The 27,979-nt window shown below is 46.9% G+C and overlaps 1 protein-coding gene across 1 annotated transcript; it reads right to left on the bottom strand.

The window, feature by feature from the left end:
• Positions 1 to 222: 222 nt before the first annotated feature.
• LOC135506613 (fibrous sheath CABYR-binding protein-like) lies at positions 223 to 27,964 on the bottom strand. Its single transcript, XM_064925939.1, has 7 exons — positions 27,774 to 27,964; positions 19,732 to 19,835; positions 14,567 to 14,639; positions 9,814 to 10,331; positions 2,479 to 3,459; positions 1,697 to 2,420; positions 223 to 998 (listed from the first exon to the last, which is right to left on the bottom strand). The coding sequence occupies exons 1-7, from the start codon at positions 27,850 to 27,852 to the stop codon at positions 955 to 957; spliced, it is 2,523 nt and encodes an 840-aa protein (XP_064782011.1). The 5' UTR covers positions 27,853 to 27,964; the 3' UTR covers positions 223 to 954.
• Between the last annotated feature and the right edge of the window lie 15 nt (positions 27,965 to 27,979).

A 27,979-nucleotide genomic window follows, 5' to 3' on the forward strand; every position in this document is an offset into this window, starting at 1 on the left:
CAAAATATACACAAGCAACATGAATACATAACCATAGGATAGTTTGGACAACTCGTCTTTCCATACTGTGTCACACACAACCACCCCACCAACCAACTCACCAACCAACCCAACAACCACCCCACCAACCAACCCTACAACCACCCCATCAACCACCCCATTAACCAACCCTACAACCACCCCACCACCCCACCTGCAAAGCTATTACATATTATTGGACTGAAAAAAACATTTCATTTTACATTTTACATCACATGGGTACAACACTGTCTACCAACAGTCTACTGGCTTGAGAACTAAACTTAATCGAGATATTACCTGATTTAATAAAAAAAACTCCATGCAGAACTCACTCAACAGTCTCTGAAGAACACAATCATCTACATGTTGTCTAATGGCCTACTGTTTAATACAACAATTCAGATCTTATTTCATTGAATCAACCAAAAAAAAAAAAATAGTCAGAATTCATTAGGCAATGTCAAGTACACAATAATTTATCAAGTAACTTCAAATACATTCAAGTGGTCTTCATCAGCTTGGTAACAGTGACACCTTGGGGAACAGGGTGGTACTGAGAAATAGTTGATATCATCCCAAATGGCACCCTATTCCCCCAGGTCCTGGTCAAAAGTAATGCACTATATAGGGTATAAGGTGTCATTTGGGTCTGCGCATAGGAATAAAGTCAGACTTCAAACCCTTACAGAAGTGTCACCTCACCATGGGTAGGGAAAATACAAGACGAGGAAACTGAGTGAGAACCTGGAATGTTGTTACCGGGTTGACAACTGTTGTCATTAGACAACATTTAAATATATAATGAGTTAAATAGAATTATAGAATTCAATTCAAACCAGTTCTAATTATGTGTGTGTTTTATGTTGATCGTCCTGTTTGATTGACAGCTGTGGGTGTTGACTGTTCCAGAAGGCACATCTCGCTGGTCTCCAGTCAGGACTGGGCTGTCAGTAACATCAGGCTCATACTCTGTGCACCTGGGGAGGAAGAAGAATAACAGTATTTAGTGAAAATCCATGTATCCTTCCTAGCAGCTAAGCCAATGTGCAATGCAACATGCAAGCATTAGCAACTACTAGCTAGCTGGGGCCAATGTGTTCTGTCCATAGAATTAGAATACATTGAGCAGACATACAGTAGCTGTGAAAATAAATGTAATTTGCTTGTGTGAAAGATTCGGAATGTACGGAATTATGAAGGGGCACAGAATTCTAATGACATGATCAAACTTCATGATCAAAATTCTAATGGAATGTTGCTTAGAATGGGAACGTCTGTTGTCCTAGTTCTAATTCTAGTTCTATGTGTCATTCTATTTACCTTCTGTACTATCACATCACTGAGCAGGACCTCTTTACTGGCCTGGCAGTCTCTCCTGTTGGCATAGTAAAGGTGGGACAGAAAAGGGCCACAGTAGGTATTGTATTATATGTGGTATTGGACAGGGTCTTACAGTTGTTTTTTATCCTAATTAATAACATTATAAAAATTAAACATGTCCTCTGTTGTTTGAGACCCAAGGGCCCTTTACTCAAAGAAAACAAGCAATATTATTCATCTAAATCGTCTGCCTTTTCCTAACTAAATGTATGTAAAAACAACAACAAAAACATAACTACACTAAAAAAACACAAAAAATCCCACATAAGAAATAAAGTGTAGAGATCTGACTTACCTTCCACCTTGGCTTCCTCCTCTGCGGTCACCTCAGCAGGCCAATCGGTGGCGCGCTCCTCTGCGGTCACCTCAGCAGGCCAATCGGTGGCGCGCTCCTCTGCGGTCACCTCCACTGCCTCACTCTCGACGACTGCCTCCTCCTCACCAGCAGGGGGAGCCTCTACTTCCCCCACAGATGCAGCCTCTACAATCTCAACTGGGCCAGTCTCAACTGGGGCAGACTCAGAAGCTGGGGCTTCACATTGGTGGCATGAAGTGAAGAGGGCCTCCTTGACTTCCTCAGCCGGGGCTGCCTCTGCCTCCACTGCCTCGACATCCAGGGCTGAGGCTGCTGCCAGCATCGCCGCCTCCACGACGAGCGCCTCATCCTCAGACACTTGGGCCGTCTCCACAGCCTCCCTTGTCGCTGCTGGTTCCTCCATTTCTGGGGCTTCCTCCACTGGGGCTTCCTCCACTGGGGCTTCCTCTACTACTACTGCTACCTCTTCGGCTGCAGGTAACTCTGCCTCAACTGGCGCTGCCTCTTCAACTGGGGCAGCCTCTTTTGGGGAAAATTCCTCTACTATTGGTCCCTCCTCGGCAGAAGCCCCAGGTGCTTCCACAGCGGCAGAAGCCCCAGCCTCAGGTGCTTCCACAGCGGCAGAAGCCCCAGCCTCAGGTGCTTCCACAGAGGCAGAAGCCCCAGCCTCAGGTGCTTCCACAGCGGCAGAAGCCCCAAGGTGCTTCCACAGCGGCAGAAGCCCCAGCCTCAGGTGCTTCCACAGCGGCAGAAGCCCCAGCCTCAGGTGCTTCCACAGCGGCAGAAGCCCCAGCCTCAGGTGCTTCCACAGCGGCAGAAGCCCCAGCCTCAGGTGCTTCCACAGCGGCAGAAGCCCCAGCCTCAGGTGCTTCCACAGCGGCAGAAGCCTCATCCTCAGGTGCTTCCACAGCGGCAGAAGCCCCAGCCTCAGGTGCTTCCACAGCGGCAGAAGCCCCAGCCTCAGGTGCTTCCACAGCGGCAGAAGCCCCAGCCTCAGGTGCTTCCACAGCGGCAGAAGCCCCAGCCTCAGGTGCTTCCACAGTGGCAGGGAGCTCTGTGGCCTCTAGGGGAGCCGCAGCAGTCTCCTCCTCTGCAACAGCAGCTGGAGCTTCCTCTACGACGACCGGAACTACTTCCTCTGGCTCAGGGGTCTCCTCAGCAACCACTTCCTCTGGCTCAGGGGTCTCCTCAACAACCACTTCCTCTGGCTCAGGGGTCTCCTCAACAACCACTTCCTCTGGCTCAGGGGTCTCCTCAACAACCACTTCCTCTGGCTCAGGGGTCTCCTCAACAACCACTTCCTCTGGCTCAGGGGTCTCTTCAGCAACCACTTCCTCTGGCTCAGGGGTCTCCTCAACAACTACTTCCTCTGGCTCAGGGGTCTCTTCAGCAACCACTTCCTCTGGCTCAGGGGTCTCCTCAGCAACCACTTCCTCTGTGACATTAGGGGCAGCAACAACAGCCTCCTCTTCTGGTTTGGGCTCTTCAGTTTCCAAGACTTCTGCAGCTGGTGCTTCTGCCACTTCCCCCTCCACAGATAATACTTCCTCCTCTACCTTAGCTTCAGGAACCTCCAGGGAATCTAGAATGTCCTCGGCGGGAGCGAGTGAGGATTCTTCAGTCCGGTCTTCTAGGTGTTGGACGGCGTGCATGAGCCTCCTCTCAGCTACCGAGGCAGCAGCGATCTCAGAGCTGGCCAGGAGCCTCATGGAGGCAGACGTGATGTCAGACACAGCATCTAAAAAGAGAAGCAAGTCATGTCAGTCATGCAAGAAAGACAAAGGCTGCCTGTATACTGCAGAAACACACAGCTTCTCAGAAAAAGTATTTACAAAAATATTGTATATACAAAGGATGGAGCAGATCAACAGATACCATACTAAATCAGTCACAACCTTCACAGAGTAGCCATGTTAGATGTGGGTGATGGTGTTATTGTTACAACCTTCACAGAGTAACCATGTTAGATGTGGGTGATGGTGTTATTGTTACAACCTTCACAGAGTAACCATGTTAGATGTGGGTGATGGTGTTATTGTTACAACAGATACCAAACTAAATCAGTCACAACCTTCACAGAGTAGCCATGTTAGATGTGGGTGATGGTGTTATTGTTACAACCTTCACAGAGTAGCCATGTTAGATGTGGGTGATAAGTGTTATTGTCACAACAGATACCAAACTAAATCAGTCACAACCTTCACAGAGTAGCCATGTTAGATGTGGGTGATGGGGTTATTGTTACAACCTTCACAGAGTAGCCATGTTAGATGTGGGTGATGGTGTTATTGTTACAACCTTCACAGAATAGCCATGTTAGATGTGGGTGATGGTGTTATTGTTACAACCTTCACAGAGTAGCCATGTTAGATGTGGGTGATGGTGTTATTGTTACAACCTTCACAGAATAGCCATTACAGATATCAAATCACGTGTGAATAAGTAATAACATTCTGGGAAGATTCAGTCTTTATATAAAAATAATGAAAACATTGTTTACCGTCTACTGGACTTACCTTCCATTCACCTCAGGATGACATACCTTGACATCATTCTGCCATGGGGGGGGGCACGTGACCATCTGGGGGGGGTCTAAACACATGGGACTAGTCCAGCAGCCGTGTCATGCCCCTCGTCTGTGTCGTGAGGATAAGAACCTGGAGGTCTGTCGATAAAGACCCGACTACAGGCTGGTGGGTGGTGACTGATCAACATTCCACTACGGGAGAAGCCAACCGGGTACGGATCCATTTTGTTCTCTGAACTGTTCATTCAATCCAGTTCCTGGTCGTGTTTGGATGTGCACAGGGCCTAAGGCCATTGGACAGTGTTGATCAACTGCTGGTAGTCTGACTGCTTGGTATGTGTGCACTACTTTAACCAGCCTACAAATTAAAAACTAGAAAACAATTCATGCCAAGTACCATTACACTAAAACATAAAGACAAAGCATTTTAAAAAGGTGAATGTTATTTAATAACTAATCATGGTTTAGTGTTTTTACATTCGCTTTGATGTTGTAAAACCCGTAGAGCCTGACCTGTCAAATCAATCTGCTGCTGCGGCTACAGACCAGTTTGTACCAGTTCTGGGTTGGAAGCCTGACAGGCACAGAGACGAGACTATTGTGAAATCTGGTACAAGAGGTCTACGATGAAGTAAAAGATCACACACTACATGAAACCCTTCAATACACATGGGAGCATGAACATGGCATTGAGGCACCTGATATACATGATATTAAAAGGAACAACTGCTACCAAAACACATGACGAAAAGCAATGTACGGTCATGGGTATGTCTAGACTACAGGAGTTCTAGGTTACGGATGGGTGGGTGTGGGAACTATAGGTTCTACATACCTGGTACATATTTAACAAAACCTGCCTTTTGATAAAATAAATGTATATGTTGAAAGATAATGATAAAATAATTCCACTCTGAAACCTTATAACTGTATGAAATTGATTAGAATCAAAATTATAAATCTGATGTGTGTAGTTTTAGTCGGAATTAGGTTAAACAATGTATCTGTATAGTGGAAAAACACACTGAGCAAGGCGTAGCTTAGGATTTGAGCTTAGGTGTGTGCCGAAGAAAAAAAACCGGAGAACAGTTAAACTGCGTTTGGACCGACCTGGTCTCTGAGGAACCTATGATAGCATAGGGAGGACTTCTCAAGGTTTCCCTAATCTCGGGGGAATGGAACTGTCGGCTGGGTAGTGATACACAGTGGTGAGAACTACGGAGAAGGATAAAACTCACCTACGGTTTGTGTGGAAGTATGTGCGTAGGATACCTACTGTTTGTGTGGAAGTATGTGCGTAGGATACCTACTGTTTGTGTGGAAGTATGTGATATCTACTGTTTGTGTGGAAGGCGTAGGATACCTACTGTTTGTGTGGAAGTATGTGCGTAGGATACCTACTGTTTGTGTGGAAGTATGTGCGTAGGATACCTACTGTTTGTGTGGAAGTATGTGCGTAGGATACCTACTGTTTGTGTGGAAATGTGCGTGGATACCTACTGTTTGTGTGGAAGTATGGACTGCGTAGGATACCTACTGTTTGTGTGGAAGTATGTGCGTAGGATACCTACTGTTTGTGTGGAAGTATGTGCGTAGGATACCTACTGTTTGTGTGGAAGTATGTGCGTAGGATACCTACTGTTTATGTGGAAGTATGTGCACAGCTATAAAATGGATGTCTTTGTATAATGGACTTCAGAACATTCTCTGAATAAACTGTACTCTTTTTACGTAAGAGTACAGTCAAAGCTGGGACCGAGAGACTGAAAAACAGCTTCTATCTCAAGGCCATCAGACTGTTAAACAGCAACCACTAACATTGAGTGGCTGCTGCCAACACACTGACTCAACTCCAGCCACTTTAATAATGGGAATTGATGGGAAAGGATGTAAAATATATCACTAGCCACTTTAAACAATGCTACCTAATATAATGTTTACATACCCTACATTATTCATCTCATATGTATACGTATATACTATACTCTATATCATCTACTGCATCTTTATGTAATTCATGTATCACTAGCCACTTTAACTATGCCACTTTGTTTACATACTCATCTCATATGTATATACTGTACTTGATATCATCTACTGTATCTTGCCTATGCTGCTCTGTACCATCACTCATTCATATATCTTTATGTACATATTCTTTATCCCCTTATACTTGTGTGTATAAGACAGTAGTTTTGGAATTGTTAGATTACTTGGTTATTACTGCATTGTCGGAACTAGAAGCACAAGCATTTCGCTACACTCGCATTAACATCTGCTAACCATGTGTATGTGACAAATAAAATTTGATTTTGATTTGATAAGCTGAGTCTTTTAATTATTATTAAACCCATGGTCTTACAGATCTCGGTGATTGGTCAGAGCTATTGATTGTCAGTTATTATCATTGGGATTGAAAATTCTCTTGACACCTTTCCACAGTGTGTAGGTGAAGCTTCGATATTGATTTTAAAACATTTTTTCCCGGAAAACTGTTAAATCATGTGTTCTGTTCAGGAACTCTGACCTAAAATGCAAATGATTTGTAAAAAAAAAAAAAAGTTGTAAAATCTGAAATAGTCATTTCTATTTGGATAAAAACGTTAGACAAAACGCAGCAATAGTGTTTATTCCACACGTGAGGGTAAGACAATAGAAGAAATGGACGCAATAGAAGCAACTGACAACGTCTTTATTGAAGGACTTCAGCTTCCTGAATCTCTTCTTCACTGATACTTTAGAAAACATTATAAAGTTACCAAGGCGCATTATTAGTTGGCCCATGGCGACCATCTCCAGACAGAACAACATTACCAATGTCGATGGGTCGGAGAGGAATAGAACAGTAGTGTTGAAGTGAGACTGTTGGGTTTATTATAAAATGTTCCCTTAATGTTTACCTTTCACAGTTAGGACATAAAAAGACAGACTCTTAACGGCATCGGCGCAAATCAACAAAATAAAGCTTGGTCTTTCTGAAGTTCTATTGAGAGATGGTGGTGGTGAATGATTGGTTGGCTGAAGGAGAAAACAATGTGACAGTGTTAGTAGAATGTGTGTCTGCATCACAAATGGACCCCTATTCCCTATAAAGTGCACTAGTTTTAAACCAGGGCCCGTAGGCCACAAACATAGGGCTCTGGTGAAACGTAGCGCACTACAGGGCCCGGCATCGTCCGGGTTAGGGGCGGGTTTGGCCGGGGGAGGCCGTCATTGTAAATAAGAATTTGTTCTTAACTGACTTGCCTAGTTAAATAAAGGTCAAATAATTAAATTAAATGTGTAGTGTGTGTGTGTGTGTAGGAGGGCAAGTGAAATGTGGGATGCAGCCTGGGGGCATCGTCCTGGACCGCTTCATTACATCATGTAAGTCCTGGCTGGTTTGTGTGTCAGTCACCGTGGTTACAATGCAGTGTTGGTTGATTAAACTAGTAGTGGACTGTTCCAGATGGAACGGTCCACTAGGAGGTAAGGCAGGTAAAGAAGAAATGCACTACTACAGTTTGTTACGTGAGGTTTGAAGTTGAAGGTAAAGGCTTAAGGTTCTGTAAACAACAAGGTGCATGTTAGTGGAAGTCACTTCCCACCATGCACTTATCCAAGACCCCGCTTTTAATGAAACACTTCCTAGGGCTGCAACGGGCCGCGCCCCTCTTCCCACAGTTATGGTTCCAGGAAATACATGCTGCTTACCGCGGTTTCAAATGATGAATAGCTACACAAATCTCCTGGATGAACCAATCATTGAAAAGATTAGAAATGGCTTTAAAATGTTTGTTTTTATATATATATATATATATAAATAAAAGTGTAGCAGAGCAGAGCAGAATACAAGTAATGTGGTTTGTTAGCGAACACATGATGGTACGCGATAGCTGTAGTATCTTCCAACCACAGAGCAGATCCAAGTCACGTGATCTGTTCGATGCCACATGTGGCGCTAACGGATCACGTGACTTGGATCTGCTTTGTGATTGGACAATACAGACCGTGAGGCTCCATGGTGAGTGGAGGCTTTGGTGCTCTTTGAAACAAACTGACAATACAAAGTGATTTCTCAGAGGTTTAAACATCCATAACCGATGGGCACTACATCAACAATAAGAAATTGTTCTGCAATCTCGGGTTGAAAATAGAACATCTACGTTGCACAGTAATATGGCTAATATTTGATACCACTCTGGGCTTTGAGGGTTGAGGATCCACTTCCAGAACCACTGGTTGCAGCCCTAGTTGCTCAGCATTGGGGGCAGGGGGGGGGAGTGATCCCTTATCTGTGCTTGGTGGGGGCAGACTTCTCCCTGGCACAGTGTCTAGGACGTGATAACAAGGATCAGACAGAAATGATGTCATAAAGAGATCAGTGAGGACACAGAACCAACTGATCCCCAAAGTTCCAATCACTGGGAGTTCCATTTGGGCACTGGAACACGGAGCTTTATGACATCACCGACTAATCCTTCTAGAGCTTATCCTAGGGAGAGTTGTGAGCAGCACGAGGAGGAGGAGGAGGAGGAGAGAGCAGGGAGGAGGAAGGAGATAGCAGTTTTTTGGTCACATTTCACAATAAGATGCAGTTCACAAAGCAATTGAAATGCTTTTCTCTAACTGGTACATTTATTACTTGCATAATAACCATTGAACCTGCTTGAAGTGCTTATCGTCTCGAGGTTCATAACATGACCTTCCTTTCAATCGGAATTTGGAGCACGTTCAACGCACGGTCAAAATGGATTGGAAACTTTAACAAAGCCAAGATGGCAGACTGACATTATGGAGAACTCCGCCATCCATCTGGAATCTTAAGGGACAAAGTCATTCAGACAAAAGTGAAGGAAAAGAAGTTGCCGTTTTCTGTCCTGAATTCTAAGGGCCACTTGGGAAAACTTTACATTAGAAGTGTCCAAAAAAGCCAACCTATTCCCTATATAGTGACAATGTACTACTTTTGACCAGAGCCTATGGGCCCTATATAGGGAATAGGGTGACATTTCAGAGGCACATAGGTTTGTGGGTCAGGACAACATGTACCATCATAAATCCAATATCTCCCTTTACTTCCCCTTTAACACCTAGGAACTCCTCAGAAAAACAGAGCCAGGAGTTTTCCCCAACCATGAACCGACCAGAAACAAAAACACTCCTGTCCCCACTGATAAATAGGACCATATTGCTTGACAAATAGACTGGGAATGATTTAAAAACCTGAAACGGCTATGTATTTAGCTGTGGTGTAAAGGAGTCAGAAATGAGAAGAGGCAGCTGTCCCCGTCACCATGACATCATACCTAACTAAAGTGTTCTATAACAGAACATAGTCCACCTCCTGCTTCCTATTGTAACATGTGCTAGTAGATAGGGGGCTGTGATCCAAAGAGGCTCCCTATTCCGTACGCAGGGTGCTACTTTAAACCAGGGAAAGTAGTGCACTACATAGGGAATAGGGTGTAGAGGGGGCCTGTGAGGGAAGGGGGGGGTCGGGGGTCAGGTGTAGGGTTGGGGGGGGGTAGTAGTAAGAGGGACACACCACAGCTAAACACACCCCTCTAGGTTGACCTTTGACCCCTCATGCTGCCACCTCGGCGGCAGGGGCTGCTTCTGCCTCAGGGGCGGTGGGAGGCGTCTCGGCCACTACTTCGGCCACTACTTCCTCACCGGCAGCCTCCACGGCAACGACCTCTTCCACGACGCCAGGAGCCGCATCTGCAACGTCCTCGATGACGGCCTCTGCGTCAGCCTCCGGTGGAGCTTCTTCCGTAACCACGGCAACTTCAACTGCGGGCGCCTCCTCAACTGCGACGACATCTGGTTCCGCAGCAACCTCTAGGACAGCGACGGATTTGGCTGCGACCTCTGCCACAACTTCCTCTGCTGCTGCAGGCGCCTCCTCGACTGTCTCAGCGGCCACCTCGGCTAACACCTCGGCTTCTACTGGTGCCGGTTCTTCTGGGGATTCTACTTCCTCTGCTGCTGGTGCTGCTTCCTCTGCTGCTGGTGCTGCTTCCTCTGCTGCTGGTGCTGCTTCCTCTGCTGCTGGTGCTGCTTCCTCTGCTGCTGGTGCTGCTTCCTCTGCTGCTGGTGCTGCTTCTGGAAGGAGATCGAGAGAGAGAGAGAGGTGGAATAGAGAGAAAGATGAGGACACGGTCTCATCCCTCCCTACGGGGTTTTGTCCAATTGTAACATCGATCCCCTAAAGCCAGATTCTACATTGTACCATGTGGTCTGGTCTCTGTGTAGAAAGCATCCTAATCAGGAACAAAAGGAGGATTCAACACGGAGAAAAATACTAAATTAAGTTTAAACTGCTTTCAGTTATTAGTCCTCTGCTAAGCAGTTAACTACCTTTTAATGTGTGACGCAGTTTGACCTTTGAACCCTCCGGAAACCCCTGAGGCGTATACTACAAACGTAGCTAGATATACTCAGGCTTTTCTGAAGTGAGCTAGCTTCAGGTAGCTTCACATTCCAGCTCAGGCTTTTCTCATTAAGTAGATATTGATTGTGCACCCGTCACTTCCTTGAGCCTGCTCAAGCCAGGCAGAGTAACTGTTTAGCTAAATCGAAAAAAACACCCTGCAAACCTACGAACCCTTCGGAACCCGGTGCGGAGACCCCGTCATTGACAATTCTAAAACGGTTCAGGAATCCATGAACCCTTTGCCAGAGACCACATTTTCATGTTTAACTAAATCGGAGAACGGTTGCGGAGACCACGGTTGAAAAAAGACCAAAAATAGACCACCCTGCAGACCACGGTGCGGAGACCACGGTTGCGGAGACCACGGTGCGGAGACCACGGTGCGGAGACCACGGTGCGGAGACCACGGTGCGGAGACCACGGTGCGGAGACCACGGTGCGGAGACCACGGTGCGGAGACTACGGTTGAGGAGACCACGGGTGCGGAGACCAGTCTGAGGAGACCACGGTGCGGAGACCACGGTGCGGAGACCACGGTGCGGACACCACAGTGCGGACACCATGACAAAAACCACATGATAAAAATAAGGAAAGTTTATCCGCATGTGAAGTTTCAAATGCATCCAGTTACTAAATGTTTTTTTTTATCATATGTATTTGATTGCAAATTTTAACACGAGAACAGTTGATTAATAAAATATTGGAGAGTCAGTCGTCTCCTTCCAATATGGAGAATAACGAGATGATCCACTCAAGAGGGAGGAAATCTAATTGGAACTGCCTGCCCGGGGCAAGTTCGTTCTGAAGGATTTGTTGGCATAGAAACGAAGCTGGCTAAAATAAAAGGTGAGCCACATTTGTGTCAGCTGTCATCCTGAGTTGAACTCAGAGTTGAACAAAGACAACTCAAACCACATTCGTTGTTTAGGGCTCTGACCAGGTTGGTGACACCTGCTTAGCTGCAAAGGACCCCTATGGCTTTGAAAGAACGTCAAATCCCTATTCCTCAATTACAAGCCCTCAAAAGTCATTGGAGGGAGGTCAGAGGGGCAAAGACCTCGGATCCTTTCCTCCAATGACCTTTGAGAGAGCGGCGAGGAATAGTGGAATCTAGGATGGGGATTTGACAGCTTGTCAATGCCACAGAGGTGAGCTGAAACTCATTAGGTTGTCAACTTGAGGATCGTCAGAGAGAGTCACTCTTGCCAAAAATATGTCCAAAATAAGTCCAATGAGTTTCTATGGCTTGTTTTGGACCGAAGCTCGTCGCCTGCCTTCACGCCATTGGGACAACAACTCCCATCGTTCGGGTGGAGACCTGATATACAGATCCCTGGTCCAAGGGCGTTAATGATTAACAGGGGGAGGTAAGAAATGGAGCGAACAAGGACAGAGGGAGGAAGCCAGGATTTCTTTTGATGACACAGCAACAATCCCAAGACGCACCCCATTTCCCTACTTTCGACCAGAGCCCTATGGGCCCTAGTCAAACGTAGTGCACTAAATAGGGAATAGGGTGCCACTTGGGACACACTCCCAGCCAGAGGGAACACCTGGAGCAGGGTTAAGGTCAAGGTTAACTGAAAACAGCTGTTTTTTTAAAAACAAACCATTATAATAGGTAACAAGGATAATATCAACTGATTAGCCAGTGATCTGTATTGGTATTTAAACTGGCCCCTGACTAGTTAAAAGGTCCAGCCACATTCTGTTGTAGAAGTATACCCAAGTACACGAACAAGGATAAGATCGCAACTAATTAGCCAGGAATGACAGCAGTAGCCTCCACTGGTTTTAAACGGTATAATTAAGAAGACGAGGAACTTGGGGTCAGGTACTTTGGGCGATAGAGCTGTGACAGACTAAGCAACGAGCAAACATCCAAACATAACATGCAGGCAGGACAGAAAACAAATAACAAGCTTTTTTGGAATACACCAAAAGATATGCAAATGAGGAAAAGAGAAAAGGACCAACAGGTGGATATGAAGGGAATGAAGGGGTTCCCATGGCTTAGTCTGAACAGTGTGGAGATGTGTGCAGAGTAAACGATACTACAGAGTAAAACCACAATAATAGGCAAGCAAAGATAGACGGACACCGGTAAGAACATCTGATGTTTGGATCGCGTGTTAATGCCTTGTTCCCTGACCAAGTTCAGGAGCCAAAGCTCAACATTACCCTTTTCTTTTCAAGTGTGCCCAGCTTATGGAGCTATTTTGGAAACAGGTAAAGGAGAGTTTAGAATGTTTAAAAGGGGTAGAGTTTGTTGAATATGTGTAGGCCAGGTGTAGAAATCAGAGTTAGTTATTGAAGGTTTGTTGGCTAGCGATGACAAACTGGCTACCTGTGTCAGGTGTGACAGGGGAAGTGTAGAATTTCATTTAAAGTTGATGTGATCGAATAGTGAAGCCTACAAAATGGCGGCCCCCCGCCACCACAAACGCATGAAATGGCAGTTGGTTACGCTTTGTTCTGACAGGAAGTTGTAAGATGTTTCATGCCAGGTAGGACTAGAGCAGTGTCTCAAATGGCACTCTATTCCCATCACCACAGCGCCGGAGAGACAGGATCTGCTAAAGCATTCAAGCTACATTTCTCACAAGGCAAGCTAAAAGATGTCCAAAAAGAACTCCCAAATGACTAATGCCCCTGGCCCCCTGTAACACAAAAAGAACTCCCCCTCTGCCCCGCCTGTAACACAAAAAGAACTCCCCCCTGTGCCCCGCCTGTAACACCAAAAGAACTCCCCCTTCTGCCTCGCCCGTAACACCAAAAGAACTCCCCCCTCTGCCCCGCCTGTAACACCAAAAGAACTCCCACTCTGCCCCGCCTGTAACACCAAAAGAACTCCCCCCTCTGCCCCGCCCGTAACACCAAAAGAACTCCCCCTCTGCCCCGCCTGTAACACCAAAAGAACTCCCCTCTGAACTCCCCCTCTTCCCGCCTGTAACACCAAAAGAACTCCCCTCTGCCCCGCCCGTAACACCAAAAGAACTCCCCCTCTGCCCCGCCCGTAACACCAAAAGAACTCCCACTCTGCCCCCCTGTAACCTCAAAAGAACTCCCCCTCTGCCCCGCCCGTAACACCAAAAGAACTCCCCCTCTGCCCCGCCCGTAACACCAAAAGAACTCCCCCTCTGCCCCGCCCGTAACACCAAAAGAACTCCCCCTCTGCCCCGCCTGTAACACCAAAAGAACTCCCCCTCTGCCCCGCCCGTAACACCAAAAGAACTCCCCCCTCTGCCCCGCCCGTAACACCAAAAGAACTCCCCCTCTGCCCCGCCTGTAACACAAAATAAAAAATGACATCCGTTGTCTATATATAGGTTGAGGGTTTGTCTATACGCTGTATGGCCACTAGTGTACTAAGGATGGGTGAATGTAGGTAGGAACAGAAAACTAGACTCTACATGAACCAATCAGAGCTTTCAGCGACACCATGTGAACCAAGGAGCTTAGCCCAACAGACCAATCAGGCAATCTGGGCACAGGGCCCAGGAACCCAGACAGGTCAATTAATCACTGACAGAAATCAGCCCTGACAGTCTAGATTAATCACATTCAGAGTGATCATTCCACCATGCTGGCATGTCGGTGGCAGCGCCAAAACAGGGTCCATGCCAAAAGAAAACATTTGGCTCGGCTTAGTGTGGACAAAAACATTATTGTCATGGTTGCAACGTTCTGATGAGACATTCCTTCTCCAACTGACACTAGAACTCTGGCCATTCTGTCCACTATGATGAGGAATTCTGGAATACTGAGAGTACAAATTCTAGAACTCCCCTAGGATTCTACATTCTATGGTTCTAAATTCTACGGTTCATGTCTATTGGTAGAATGTCAGGAGTGCGGATCAATGGAGTGAGGCAGTGCAGACAGTAGGCTACTGAGAACTCACCCTTGGGCCTCAAGTTCATCTCGGCGAGTCGGTCATTGTACCGCTCACTGTCACCATTCACTGTCTTGTAAGCCTGAATGGAACAGACAGACAGAGGTTGGAGGGAAACGCCAAATTAAAAGAACACAGAAAGTGAATCTAGCTGCATTTCAAAATGGCTGCCTTGAACTGAGTTGAGCAGCTGAATCCTCTCGTCCCTCAGCACTAGTAAGTAACAGTGTAGTGTTAAATAAAGGAGTGGCCTAAGCTAACGTCCTTGACAACGGTTCTGTGTAGAACTGGTATAACGGTCTTTAAGAAGCACCACTGCTGCGGTAAGGATTCTCCATGACAACAGTTACCACAAGGCTATAAAGTGAGCTCCAGAAGTGTGTTTTGGCTCTGTACGCCTGCACTTTAATGCAAATGACTAGAGGTTCAAATGCAGACTGTCAGCTTTCAATTGGAGGGTATTTTCATCCATACCTGGTGAACCGTTTAGAAATTACAAAACTTTTTGTACATGGTCCCCTAAAATAGGGGGGGACTAACAGTTTTGGGAGAATTTCACTTTGTATGAGTGTGAAGTAGTCAAAAGTGTAGTATTTGGTCCCATATTCAGAGCATCAAACGACTACGTCAAGCTTGTGACTATACTACTTTGTTTTGGTTGTTCCAGATTATTTTGTGCCCAATAGAAATAAGATGGTAAACAATGTGTAATTTTAGAGTCATTATAAATAAGAATAAAATATGATATAGTAATGTGGATGCTACCATGATTACAGACAATCCGGAATAATGATGAGTGAGAAAGTAGCACACCAATATCATAACCCTAGGACATGCTAACCTCATCATTACAATTACAAGGGGAGGTTAGCATTTTAAATCATACCCCCAGGACATGCTAACCTCATCATTACAATAACAAGTGGAGGTTAGCATTTTAAATCATACCCCCAGGACATGCTAACCTCTCATCATTACAATAACAAGTGGAGGTTAGCATTTTATATCATACCCCTAGGACATGCTAACCTCTCATCATTACAATTACAAGTGGAGGTTAGCATTTTATATCATAACCCCAGGACATGCTAACCTCTCATCATTACAATTACAAGTGGAGGTTAGCATTTTATATCATACCCCCAGGACATGCTAACCTCATCATTACAATTACAGAGGGGAGGTTAGCACTTTATATCATACCCTCAGGACACGCTAACCTCATCATTACAATAACAAGGGGAGGTTAGCATTTTAAATCATACCTCAGGACATGCTAACCTCATCATTACAATAACAAGTGGAGATTAGCAATACCCCAGGACAGTTGCAGCCTCATCAAGAAAAATGTGGGGGGGTTTTCATCCTACAGTAACGTAATACTGCGGTATTATATTGGGTCCTGTAGAACACCATCATTATGTGAGGTTAGCACACATTTCGTTTTGATCAAACTTTATTTTTTTAAATGACCTCCGTTCACCAGAGTAGCCTGTTCTCTACAGGTACAGGGTCAAGTGGGTAGCCTGGTGGTTAGACCGTTGGACTAGTAACCGGAAGGTTGCAAGTTCAAACCCCCGAGCTGACAAGGTGCAGAACGACAGATTTGAACAGGCAGAACTGTTCCTAGGCCATCATTGAAAATAAGAATTTGTTCTTAACTTACTAGTTAAATAAAGGTAAAACCACTGGCCTGGGATCTGTTCCCTAACCAAACCACTGGCCTGGGATCTGTTCCCTAACCAAACCACTGGCCTGGGATCTGTTCCCTAACCAAACCACTGGCCTGGGATCTGTTCCCTAACCAAACCACTGGCCTGGGATCATGTTCCCTAACCAAACCACTGGCCTGGGATCTGTTCCCTAACCAAACCACTGGCCTGGGATCATGTTCCCTAACCAAACCACTGGCCTGGGATCTGCCCCCTAACCAAACCACTGGCCTGGGATCTGCCCCCTAACCAAACCACTGGCCTGGGATCTGCCCCCTAACCAAACCACTGGCCTGGGATCTGCCCCCTAACCAAACCACTGGCCTGGGATCTGCCCCTAACCAAACCACTGGCCTGGGATCTGCCCCCTAACCAAACCACTGACCTGGGATCTGCCCCCTAACCAAACCACTGACCTGGGATCTGTTCCCTAACCAAACCACTGGCCTGGGACCTGTTCCCTAACCAAACCACTGGCCTGGGACCTGTTCCCTAACCAAACCACTGACCTGGGATCTGCCCCCTAACCAAACCACTGACCTGGGATCTGCCCCTAACCAAACCACTGGCCTGGGATCTGCCCCTAACCAAACCACTGGCCTGGGATCTGTTCCCTAACCAAACCACTGGCCTGGGACCTGTTCCCTAACCAAACCACTGACCTGGGATCTGTTCCCTAACCAAACCACTGGCCTGGGATCTGCCCCCTAACCAAACCACTGACCTGGGATCTGCCCCCTAACCAAACCACTGACCTGGGATCTGTTCCCTAACCAAACCACTGGCCTGGGACCTGTTCCCTAACCAAACCACTGGCCTGGGACCTGTTCCCTAACCAAACCACTGACCTGGGATCTGTTCCCTAACCAAACCACTGGCCTGGGATCTGTTCCCTAACCAAACCACTGGCCTGGGATCTGTTCCCTAACCAAACCACTGGCCTGGGATCTGTTCCCTAACCAAACCACTGGCCTGGGATCTGTTCCCTAACCAAACCACTGGCCTGGGATCTGTTCCCTAACCAAACCACTGGCCTGGGATCATGTTCCCTAACCAAACCACTGACCTGGGATCATGTTCCCTAACCAAACCACTGGCCTGGGATCATGTTCCCTAACCAAACCACTGGCCTGGGATCTGTTCGCTAACCAAACCACTGGCCTGGGATCTGTTCCCTAACCAAACCACTGGCCTGGGATCTGTTCCCTAACCAAACCACTGGCCTGGGATCTGTTCCCTAACCAAACCACTGGCCTGGGATCTGTCCCCTAACCAAACCACTGGCCTGGGATCTGTCCCCTAACCAAACCACTGGTCTGGGATCTGTTCCCAAACCAAACCAATGACCTGGGATCTGTTCCCTAACCAAACCACTGGCCTGGGATCATGTTCCCTAACCAAACCACTGGCCTGGGATCTGTTCCCAAACCAAACCACTGACCTGGGATCTGTTCCCTAACCAAACCACTGGCCTGGGATCTGTTCCCTAACCAAACCACTGGCCTGGGATCTGTTCCCTAACCAAACCACTGGCCTGGGATCATGTTCCCTAACCAAACCACTGACCTGGGATCATGTTCCCAAACCAAACCACTGGCCTGGGATCATGTTCCCTAACCAAACCACTGGCCTGGGATCTGTTCCCTAACCAAACCACTGGCCTGGGATCTGTTCCCTAACCAAACCACTGGCCTGGGATCATGTTCCCTAACCAAACCACTGGCCTGGGATCATGTTCCCTAACCAAACCACTGGCCTGGGATCATGTTCCCTAACCAAACCACTGACCTGGGATCTGTTCGCTAACCAAACCACTGGCCTGGGATCTGTTCCCTAACCAAACCACTGGCCTGGGATCTGTTCCCTAACCAAACCACTGGCCTGGGATCTGTTCCCTAACCAAACCACTGGCCTGGGATCTGTTCCCTAACCAAACCACTGACCTGGGATCTGTTCCCTAACCAAACCACTGGCCTGGGATCTGTTCCCAAACCAAACCACTGACCTGGGATCTGTTCCCAAACCAAACCACTGGCCTGGGATCTGTTCCCTAACCAAACCACTGGCCTGGGATCTGTTCCCTAACCAAACCACTGGCCTGGGATCTGTTCCCTAACCAAACCACTGACCTGGGATCTGTTCCCTAACCAAACCACTGACCTGGGATCTGTTCCCTAACCAAACCACTAGCCTGGGATCATGTTCCCTAACCAAACCACTGACCTGGGATCATGTTCCCTAACCAAACCACTGGCCTGGGATCTGTTCCCTAACCAAACCACTGACCTGGGATCTGTTCCCTAACCAAACCACTGGCCTGGGATCATGTTCCCTAACCAAACCACTGGCCTGGGATCTGTTCCCTAACCAAACCACTGGCCTGGGAAACCACTGGCCTGGGATCTGTTCCCTAACCAAACCACTGGCCTGGGATCATGTTCCCTAACCAAACCACTGGCCTGGGATCATGTTCCCTAACCAAACCACTGGCCTGGGATCTGTTCCCTAACCAAACCACTGGCCTGGGATCTGTTCCCTAACCAAACCACTGGCCTGGGATCTGTTCCCTAACCAAACCACTGGCCTGGGATCATGTTCCCTAACCAAACCACTGGCCTGGGATCTGTTCCCTAACCAAACCACTGGCCTGGGATCTGTTCCCTAACCAAACCACTGACCTGGGATCATGTTCCCTAACCAAACCACTGGCCTGGGATCTGTTCCCTAACCAAACCACTGGCCTGGGATCTGTTCCCTAACCAAACCACTGGCCTGGGATCTGTTCCCTAACCAAACCACTGGCCTGGGATCTGTTCCCTAACCAAACCACTGGCCTGGGATCTGTTCCCTAACCAAACCACTGACCTGGGATCTGTTCCCTAACCAAACCACTGGCCTGGGATCTGTTCCCTAACCAAACCACTGGCCTGGGATCATGTTCCCTAACCAAACCACTGGCCTGGGATCATGTTCCCTAACCAAACCACTGGCCTGGGATCTGTTCCCTAACCACTGGCCTGGGATCTGTTCCCTAACCACTGGCCTGGGATCTGTTCCCTAACCAAACCACTGGCCTGGGATCATGTTCCCTAACCAAACCACTGACCTGGGATCTGTTCCCTAATGTTAATGAATTGGATTAATGTGTGGAAAACTGATCTGGGAAGAGTCAGGAAAAATCAATACTTAACGTCAATATGCTTGAAATTAAACTATATAGCATGCTTCGTTCAAGTTACCCTTCAGGCACAGACTTCAGATCAGTGTTTGCTCTCCAGATCACCTTAACCATTATGGGAGGAAACAAAAGAACTGACCTAAGATGATACTCAAATAAGAATACAGTTCTGAGTAGATGGAGCCCTTCAGGAACAAATCTGATCTAGGATCAGCATGTACTGCCCAGGCCTTATCCTTTAAACTTAGGTACACACACACAACCGATCTTGAATCAGTACTTACGTAGACCACAGCGGCAGTGAGGCCTCCTCCACACAGAACGGCGTACGCCACGTTGGTGGCAGAGCCACCGGGGATCCCGACGGACATCTGCCGCACTGGAACCACTGTAAGGAGACCCCGTGGAGAGGGGGACATGGTTAGGGGACAGACCGGAAGAGAGAGCTACCAAAGACTGTGGATAATGAAGATCTCATAAAGGCGGTTTACCAGTTTACCAAAAATGGTCAAGGGTCCTGTCTGTGAAAGATTCTTCAAAGTAGCAGCCATCACCGTAAAGCTTGGAGGAGGTGTGATGGGGATTCTCTGGTGACACCGATTTATTTAGATTTCAAGGCACACTTAACCAGCGATACACCATCCCATCTGGTGGGCGCTTAATGGGACTATCATTTGTTTTTCAACAGGACAAAGACCCAACACACCTCCAGGCTGCATAAGGGCTATTTGACCAAGAAGGAGAGGGATGGAGTGCTGCATCAGATGAATCCACAATCACCCGACCTCAACCCAATTGAGATGGTTTGGGATGAGTTGGACCGTAGAGTGAAGGAAAAGCAGCCAACAAGTGCTCAGCATATGTGGGAACTCCTTCAAGACTGTTGGTAAAGTATTCCAGGTGAAGCTGGTTGAGAGAATGCCAAGAGTGTGCAAAGCTATGATTAACGCAAAGTGTGGCTACTTTGAGGAATCTAAAATATATATTCAGATTTGTTTAACACTTTTTGGTTACTACATGACTCCATGTGTGTTATTTCATAGTTTTGATGTCTTCATTATTATACAATGTAGAAAATAATAGAAAACCCTTGAATGAGTAGGTGTCCAAACATTTGACAGGTACTGTAGATACAGAGGGAGATACATATATACAAAATATTAAGCATATGGATAGAAAGCTAGATGTACACTTTCTGTTCATCTACCCAGACAGTAAGGAAGACGCTAGTTTTGCATTGGACAGATGACCACGCCATGTCAATGGACCCACTATGATTTCTATACGGGCCCTATTGATAAATTTCTTGCATTGTCAATCTATGCATATCTAATGTTATCCTCCATCATGTTCAACATTGTCCTACTACGGGGCCTGTGTTCATCCGGTCCTGTCCAGCCATCTTTCCACTCAGGGCACCAGTTGTGTTCTGGTACCATGGCAACAAGCCTCTATCCCTCTTAATCTTGTTAGACAAGAACGATACAGCAGCAACATTCATTTGACACAGCAGAGCAGAGGCAGCAGAAACTGTTAGCATAAGCCAAGCTAAACACAACTAGCCAACCAATCATAGACCATCCTACCAAGTTAAACAACTAGCCAACCAATCCCAGTCCATCCTACCAAGCTAAACTAGCCAACCAATCACAGTCCATCCTACCAAGCTAAACACAACCAGCCAACCAATCATAGACCATCCTACCAAGATAAACAACTAGCCAAACAATCCCAGTCCATCCTACCAAGCTAAACACAACTAGCCAACCAATCACAGTCCATCCTACCAAGCTAAACAACTAGCCAACCAATCCCAGTCCATCCTACCAAGCTAAACACAACTAGACAACAAATTGCAGTCCATCCTACCAAGCTAAACAACCAATCCCAGTCCATCCTACCAAGCTAAACACAACTAACCAACCAATACCAGTCCATCCTACCAAGCTAAACACAACTAACCAACCAATCCCAGTCCATCCTACCAAGCTAAACACAACTAACCAACCAATCCCAGTCCATCCTACCAAGCTAAACACAACTAACCAACCAATACCAGTCCATCCTACCAAGCTAAACACAACTAACCAACCAATACCAGTCCATCCTACCAAGCTAAACACAACTAACCAACCAATACCAGTCCATCCTACCAAGCTAAACACAACTAACCAACAAATCCCAGTCCATCCTAGTCCAGACCTGGGTTGAAATAATATTTTAAATAATTTCAAGTAGTTTGTGTTGTTGATTGAGCCTGGTTTAATGGACCAACAGATGGACCAACCCACCTGGCGCTCTGAAAGCCTGGAGCAAAAGCTCACAGGGGATTTGAAAGATTTCAAATAGTGTTTGAACACAGATCTATTCTAGTCCTTGTTTTATGCCTGATACTGTGTTTGATTGGACAACCCCCAAGAAACATTTCCTGCTTTCTAAACCCCTCCCCATCTAAACACATTTCATTTGGGCTAACGCCACTTGAATCTTTGCCAATAGCATATTCATTTTTTAAATTAACCTTTATTTAACTCGGCAAGTCAGTTAAGAACAAATTCTTATTTTCAATGACGGCCTAGGAACAGTGGGTTAACTGCCTGTTCAGGGGCAGAATGACAGATTTGTACCACTAGGCTACCCTGCCGCCTCCACACTCTAACCACTAGGCTACCCTGCCGCCTCCACACTCTAACCACTAGGCTACCCTGCCGCCTCCACACTCTAACCACTAGGCTACCCTGCCGCCTCCACACTCTAACCACTAGGCTACCCTGCCGCCTCCACACTCTAACCACTAGGCTACCCTGCCGCCTCCACACTCTAACCACTAGGCTACCCTGCCGCCTCCACACTCTAACCACTAGGCTACCCTGCCGCCTCCACACTCTAACCACTAGGCTACCCTGCCGCCTCCACACTCTAACCACTAGGCTACCCTGCCGCCTCCACACTCTAACCACTAGGCTACCCTGCCGCCTCCACACTCTAACCACTAGGCTACCCTGCCGCCTCCACACTCTAACCACTAGGCTACCCTGCCGCCTCCACACTCTAACCACTAGGCTACCCTGCCGCCTCCACACTCTAACCACTAGGCTACCCTGCCGCCTCCACACTCTAACCACTAGGCTACCCTGCCGCCTCCACACTCTAACCACTAGGCTACCCTGCCGCCTCCACACTCTAACCACTAGGCTACCCTGCCGCCTCCACACTCTAACCACTAGGCTACCCTGCCGCCTCCACACTCTAACCACTAGGCTACCCTGCCGCCTCCACACTCTAACCACTAGGCTACCCTGCCGCCTCCACACTCTAACCACTAGGCTACCCTGCCGCCTCCACACTCTAACCACTAGGCTACCCTGCCGCCTCTACACTCTAACCACTAGGCTACCCTGCCGCCTCTACACTCTAACCACTAGGCTACCCTGCCGCCTCTACACTCTAACCAAGGCTACCCTGCCGCCCTACACTCTAACCACTAGGCTACCCTGCCGCCTCTACACTCTAACCACTAGGCTACCCTGCCGCCTCTACACTCTAACCACTAGGCTACCCTGCCGCCTCTACACTCTAACCACTAGGCTACCCTGCCTAGTGGTTAGAGCTGATGTAATATCACCGTCAGACTGTAGGACACTGAATCATCTTCACAGAATCATCATATTAACAACACTAAAGAAAGACCCAAATGCAGCAATAGAGGTTTGAGATAAGACCATAAATCCCCATAATGGGTTGTTGTTATTGTTGTGTGGGTGGCATGGTCCACATGGCCAGTAGGGCTGGGTGGAGAGCAGGAGCCTCGTCTCCAGTAAACAGACTGCCAGGGTTGACAGGATTGGCTCTCCTCGGGCTAAATAGTCTGATCCTATCAACACTGTGTTCTAAAGGCACCACCATTGCCAGACATAAATAAAACCTCGTCCTTCCTGGACCAGAGATCCTCTCCTCTGCTACACCGTCACCCAGACACTCCTTAAAAATCGCACACAGAACACAGACACACAACCAGTCAATCACATACACACACCATAGAAACGACACAGCCACACGACATAAAACCAGTCAACTACACAGGAAATCGTGGCCGTGTTTTGCTGTCTAGTTCTGCCTGTTAGTCCATTAGAGACGAGTAAAGGACTTCTATAGACGAATGTATACATTCAGCCCTGAGTAGAAAACACCAGGAATATAACTGTACTATGGTGGTGTACAGGGGACTAGGTTCAAAGTTCAACATGTGTCCCAGAATGCAAAGGTCTGGCAGAGGGGCGCCTACAGGGGAAAAACAAGAGACACTTTCTATAAGTAGTGCCTCTGTGGTGTGTGCTCATGAGGTGTCTGTGTGTGCTCATGAGGGGTGGGTGTGTGTGTGTTCACATGTGTGTGTTTCCACACCCGTCTCTGGGTGAGCAACATATGTGTTCTATAAGAGGTGTGTGTGTGTTCACCTGTCTCTGGTTGAGAGAGTGTGTGTGTTCACCTGTCTCTGGTTGAGAGTGTGTGTTTGTAGAGCAGCCCAGCAGGCCGCAGTAAGGGAACAGTGTACAGAAGGGAGCTCTCCACCCCCACAACCCCTCTCCCCTCCATGTAAAGAGTATCACATTTCATCCTGCAGCTCTGCAGAGAACACATCTACCCCCCCTGATAGATGTCAACAGAACCCACATGTACCCTACCATGATGACTCCTCATCTACCCCCCCGATAGAGGTCAACAGACCCACAGACAGGTAGACTAGTGGTAAGAGTGTTGGGCCAGGAACCAGAAGGTTGCTAGTTTGAATCTGAGCTGACAAAGTAAAAATGTGTTGTTCTGACCCTGAACAAGGCAGTCAACCCACTGTTCCTAGGCTGTCATTGAAAATAAGAATTTGTTTTTAACTGACCTGCCTAGTAAAATAAAGGTTAAATAAAAATATAAAAAAACACACCACCTTTTACATAGAGGCCATTTAGCAGACTCTGGTCCAGAGAGACACACAGGCAATACACTCAACTAAGGTAGGACAAGACAAATCACAACAGTCACTGCCAGTAAAACGTTCCTCAAAAAACACAGCCATCCGTGGTTCCAGACGTTGACCCAGAGCTACTCTGCTGCCCTCTCTAATCCCATGACACAGCAAGTGGCCTCCTGTCTGTACCTGTGAAGGCCCAGTTATTTATACAGGTAGCTAGGCACTAATCAGCTAAGCTGAGCTAGAGGTCAGACGTGTCACAGACACGCGTGATCCCAGTTTCCTCCCTGACAGCTAGTCATAGCACAATAGCATTGAACCCCCCAACAACCAACCCACCGATTCCTTCCAGCTGAATAGAGACCATTCACACCAGTGACACACACAGGACTATACATGCATGAAGAAATGCCCGCCCCTATGTAGGCCCAAAGCCTAACCATGAGGCCCATCTGCCCCTATGTAGGCCCAAAGCCTAACCATGAGGCCCATCTGCCCCTATGTAGGCCCAAAGCCTAACCATGAGGCCCATCTGCCCCTATGTAGGCCCAAAGCCTAACCATGAGGCCCATCTGCCCCTATGTAGGCCCAAAGCCTAACCATGAGGCCCATCTGCCCCTATGTAGGCCCAAAGCCTAACCATGAGGCCCATCTGCCCCTATATAGGCCCAAAGCCTAACCATGAGGCCCATCTGCCCCTATGTAGGCCCAAAGCCTAACCATGAGGCCCATCTGCCCTGACATAGACCTAGTAATGACTGACGAGTGATCAATACGCCATTAGTCAGCTACATATAATCCTGAGCAGGGTGAAATACACAGAGGATAAAGCTACCGCTACACTGCATGTCTATGCTTCTAGCTGTAGATCAGGGTGAAATACACAGAGGATAAAGCTACCGTTACAATGCATGTCTATGCTTCTAGCTGTAGATCAGGGTGAAATACACAGAGGATAAAGCTACCGCTACACTGCATGTCTATGCTTCTAGCTGTAGATCAGGGTGAAATACACAGAGGATAAAGCTACAGTTACAATGCATGTCTATGCTTCTAGCTGTAGATCAGGGTGAAATACACAGAGGATAAAGCTACCGTGACACTGCATGTCTATGCTTCTAGCTGTAGATCAGGGTGAAATACACAGAGGATAAAGCTACCGTTACAATGCATGTCTATGCTTCTAGCTGTAGATCAGGGTGAAATACACAGAGGATAAAGCTACCGTTACAATGCATGTCTATGCTTCTAGCTGTAGATCAGGGTGAAATACACAGAGGATAAAGCTACCGTGACACTGCATGTCTATGCTTCTAGCTGTAGATCAGGGTGAAATACACAGAGGATAAAGCTACCGTTACAATGCATGTCTATGCTTCTAGCTGTAGATCAGGGTGAAATACACAGAGGATAAAGCTACCGTTACAATGCATGTCTCTGTTTCTAGCTGTAGATCAGGTTGAATATACACAGAGGATAAAGCTACCGTTACAATGCATGTCTATGCTTCTAGCTGTAGATCAGGGTGAAATACACAGAGGATAAAGCTACCGCTACAATGCATGTCTATGCTTCTAGCTGTAGATCAGGGTGAAATACACAGAGGATAAAGCTACCGTTACAATGCATGTCTATGCTTCTAGCTGTAGATCAGGGTGAAATACACAGAGGATAAAGCTACCGCTACAATGCATGTCTATGCTTCTAGCTGTAGATCAGGGTGACTATACACAGAGGATAAAGCTACCGCTACAATGCATGTCTATGCTTCTAGCTGTAGATCAGGGTGACTATACACAGAGGATAAAGCTACCGTGACACTGCATGTCTATGCTTCTAGCTGTAGATCAGGGTGACTATACACAGAGGATAAAGCTACCGTGACACTGCATGTCTATGCTTCTAGCTGTAGATCAGGGTGACTATACACAGAGGATAAAGCTACCGTGACACTGCATGTCTATGCTTCTAGCTGTAGATCAGGGTGACTATACACAGAGGATAAAGCTACCGTGACACTGCATGTCTATGCTTCTAGCTGTAGATCAGGGTGACTATACACAGAGGATAAAGCTACCGTGACACTGCATGTCTATGCTTCTAGCTGTAGATCAGGGTGACTATACACAGAGGATAAAGCTACCGTGACACTGCATGTCTATGCTTCTAGCTGTAGATCAGGGTGACTATACACAGAGGATAAAGCTACCGTGACACTGCATGTCTATGCTTCTAGCTGTAGATCAGGGGGGATATACATCCTAGTGTCAAAACACAGAGAGGTTGGAGAGGCTCTAACATTTATAAAACAGGAAATTAAACCAGCACTGTTCAGAACTCCCTCAGGGCAAATTCCTTATGCAACAAAGCAAACAGGGATTTTAGTTCCGGAATGAAGCCAGAGTAGAACCAGTCTATCGATGAAGCTCGTGCATGGGAAAGTAGCTACACTAAAAATACAACCCAAATCCATTCTTCTCCTTGCTTTTACTCAAACCCAGACAAAGCTATTAACTCAATAACATCGTCACTCTCCCTGACAAAACGCTTTGATGAGTCTGGGGAGAATGAATACAACACCACGATCAACTTGGATTACAGAGTTTGACGCCTCTGCAGAACTCGACAGGTCAAATTCAAGTAGGGCTGCTATAGGCCAATCCAAATAACTATATTCACACACACAACCCCTATGCTATACACGCGCTACCATCACGCGTGGAGAATATCCACAGGACATCATATAGACTACGACATCTCCACTTAGCCTTCAAAAAGAAACGATTTAGGGGATATATCAGATAAATACATGCGCTTGATGCTTGGATGTTACATAACACCGATTATGTCGTTTTTGGACGGGGATGCGCTGTTTCGTAACTAAAATGTGCAGAGCTGCATGTTGTAATCTTTGTGGACATGGACACACCTCCTCAACGGAAAAGGGGGCGTACTGCCTCAACAAGCGCTCAGCAATAATGTAAGATTGAAATGATTACAAGGTAACTTTTCTTGCAATGTTTTTCAATAAACTAGTAAAGAATGATGCAGTGGATCATCCCGGAATAAATAAAGTGCATACATTTCGCGCAATTTGAAGGAAACATTGATTGAAAAATCCTTAAACTTTGCATACAAAATTCACCCAATGTTGGACAAACCATCCAAATGCATAAAATCAAGCTCAACTGTTTACACAGACGGTCATTAAAACCAACAGTAATTGCATTGACCTTCGCGTAAATCCCCACATCACGCACGCGTGACGCGTCAGCTAGGATGAAACAAACGCTTAATATAAAAATGCCTCAAACTAATACAATATACTCCATCAAATTGGACCACTTCTAATCCACTCACCATTTCTGGATAAAGGTATGGCGGCTGTCATTCGTGCCAGGAGCCCCAATCTCTGCCAAGCCGATCTACAGAAAAACATTTCTGATCAAATCCAGGATCTAGTGTACAGAGCGTGTGGTGGTACAGGAGGCTTGCTGGATGACTGACTGAGGAGAGCCCAGCTGTGATCACGCAACTACAGACTGCGCTCGTTAGAGTGGAAGCAG

The sequence above is a fragment of the Oncorhynchus masou genome, chromosome 20 (assembly GCF_036934945.1).
Source record: "Oncorhynchus masou masou isolate Uvic2021 chromosome 20, UVic_Omas_1.1, whole genome shotgun sequence".
In the NCBI taxonomy this organism is placed as follows: Eukaryota; Metazoa; Chordata; class Actinopteri; order Salmoniformes; family Salmonidae; genus Oncorhynchus; species Oncorhynchus masou.

Excerpts from the sequence above, each read along its gene's own strand:
- LOC135506613 (XM_064925939.1), bottom strand. The coding sequence starts at position 27,852 with ATGTTTTTCTGTAGATCGGCTTGGCAGAGATTGGGGCTCCTGGCACGA. Across the intron at positions 14,640-19,731 it reads TCACTGCCGCTGTGGTCTAC|GCTTACAAGACAGTGAATGG; the intron begins GTAAGTACTGAT and ends TGTTCCATTCAG. Across the intron at positions 2,421-2,478 it reads CCGCTGTGGAAGCACCTGAG|CACCTTGGGGCTTCTGCCGC; the intron begins GCTGGGGCTTCT and ends CCGCTGTGGAAG.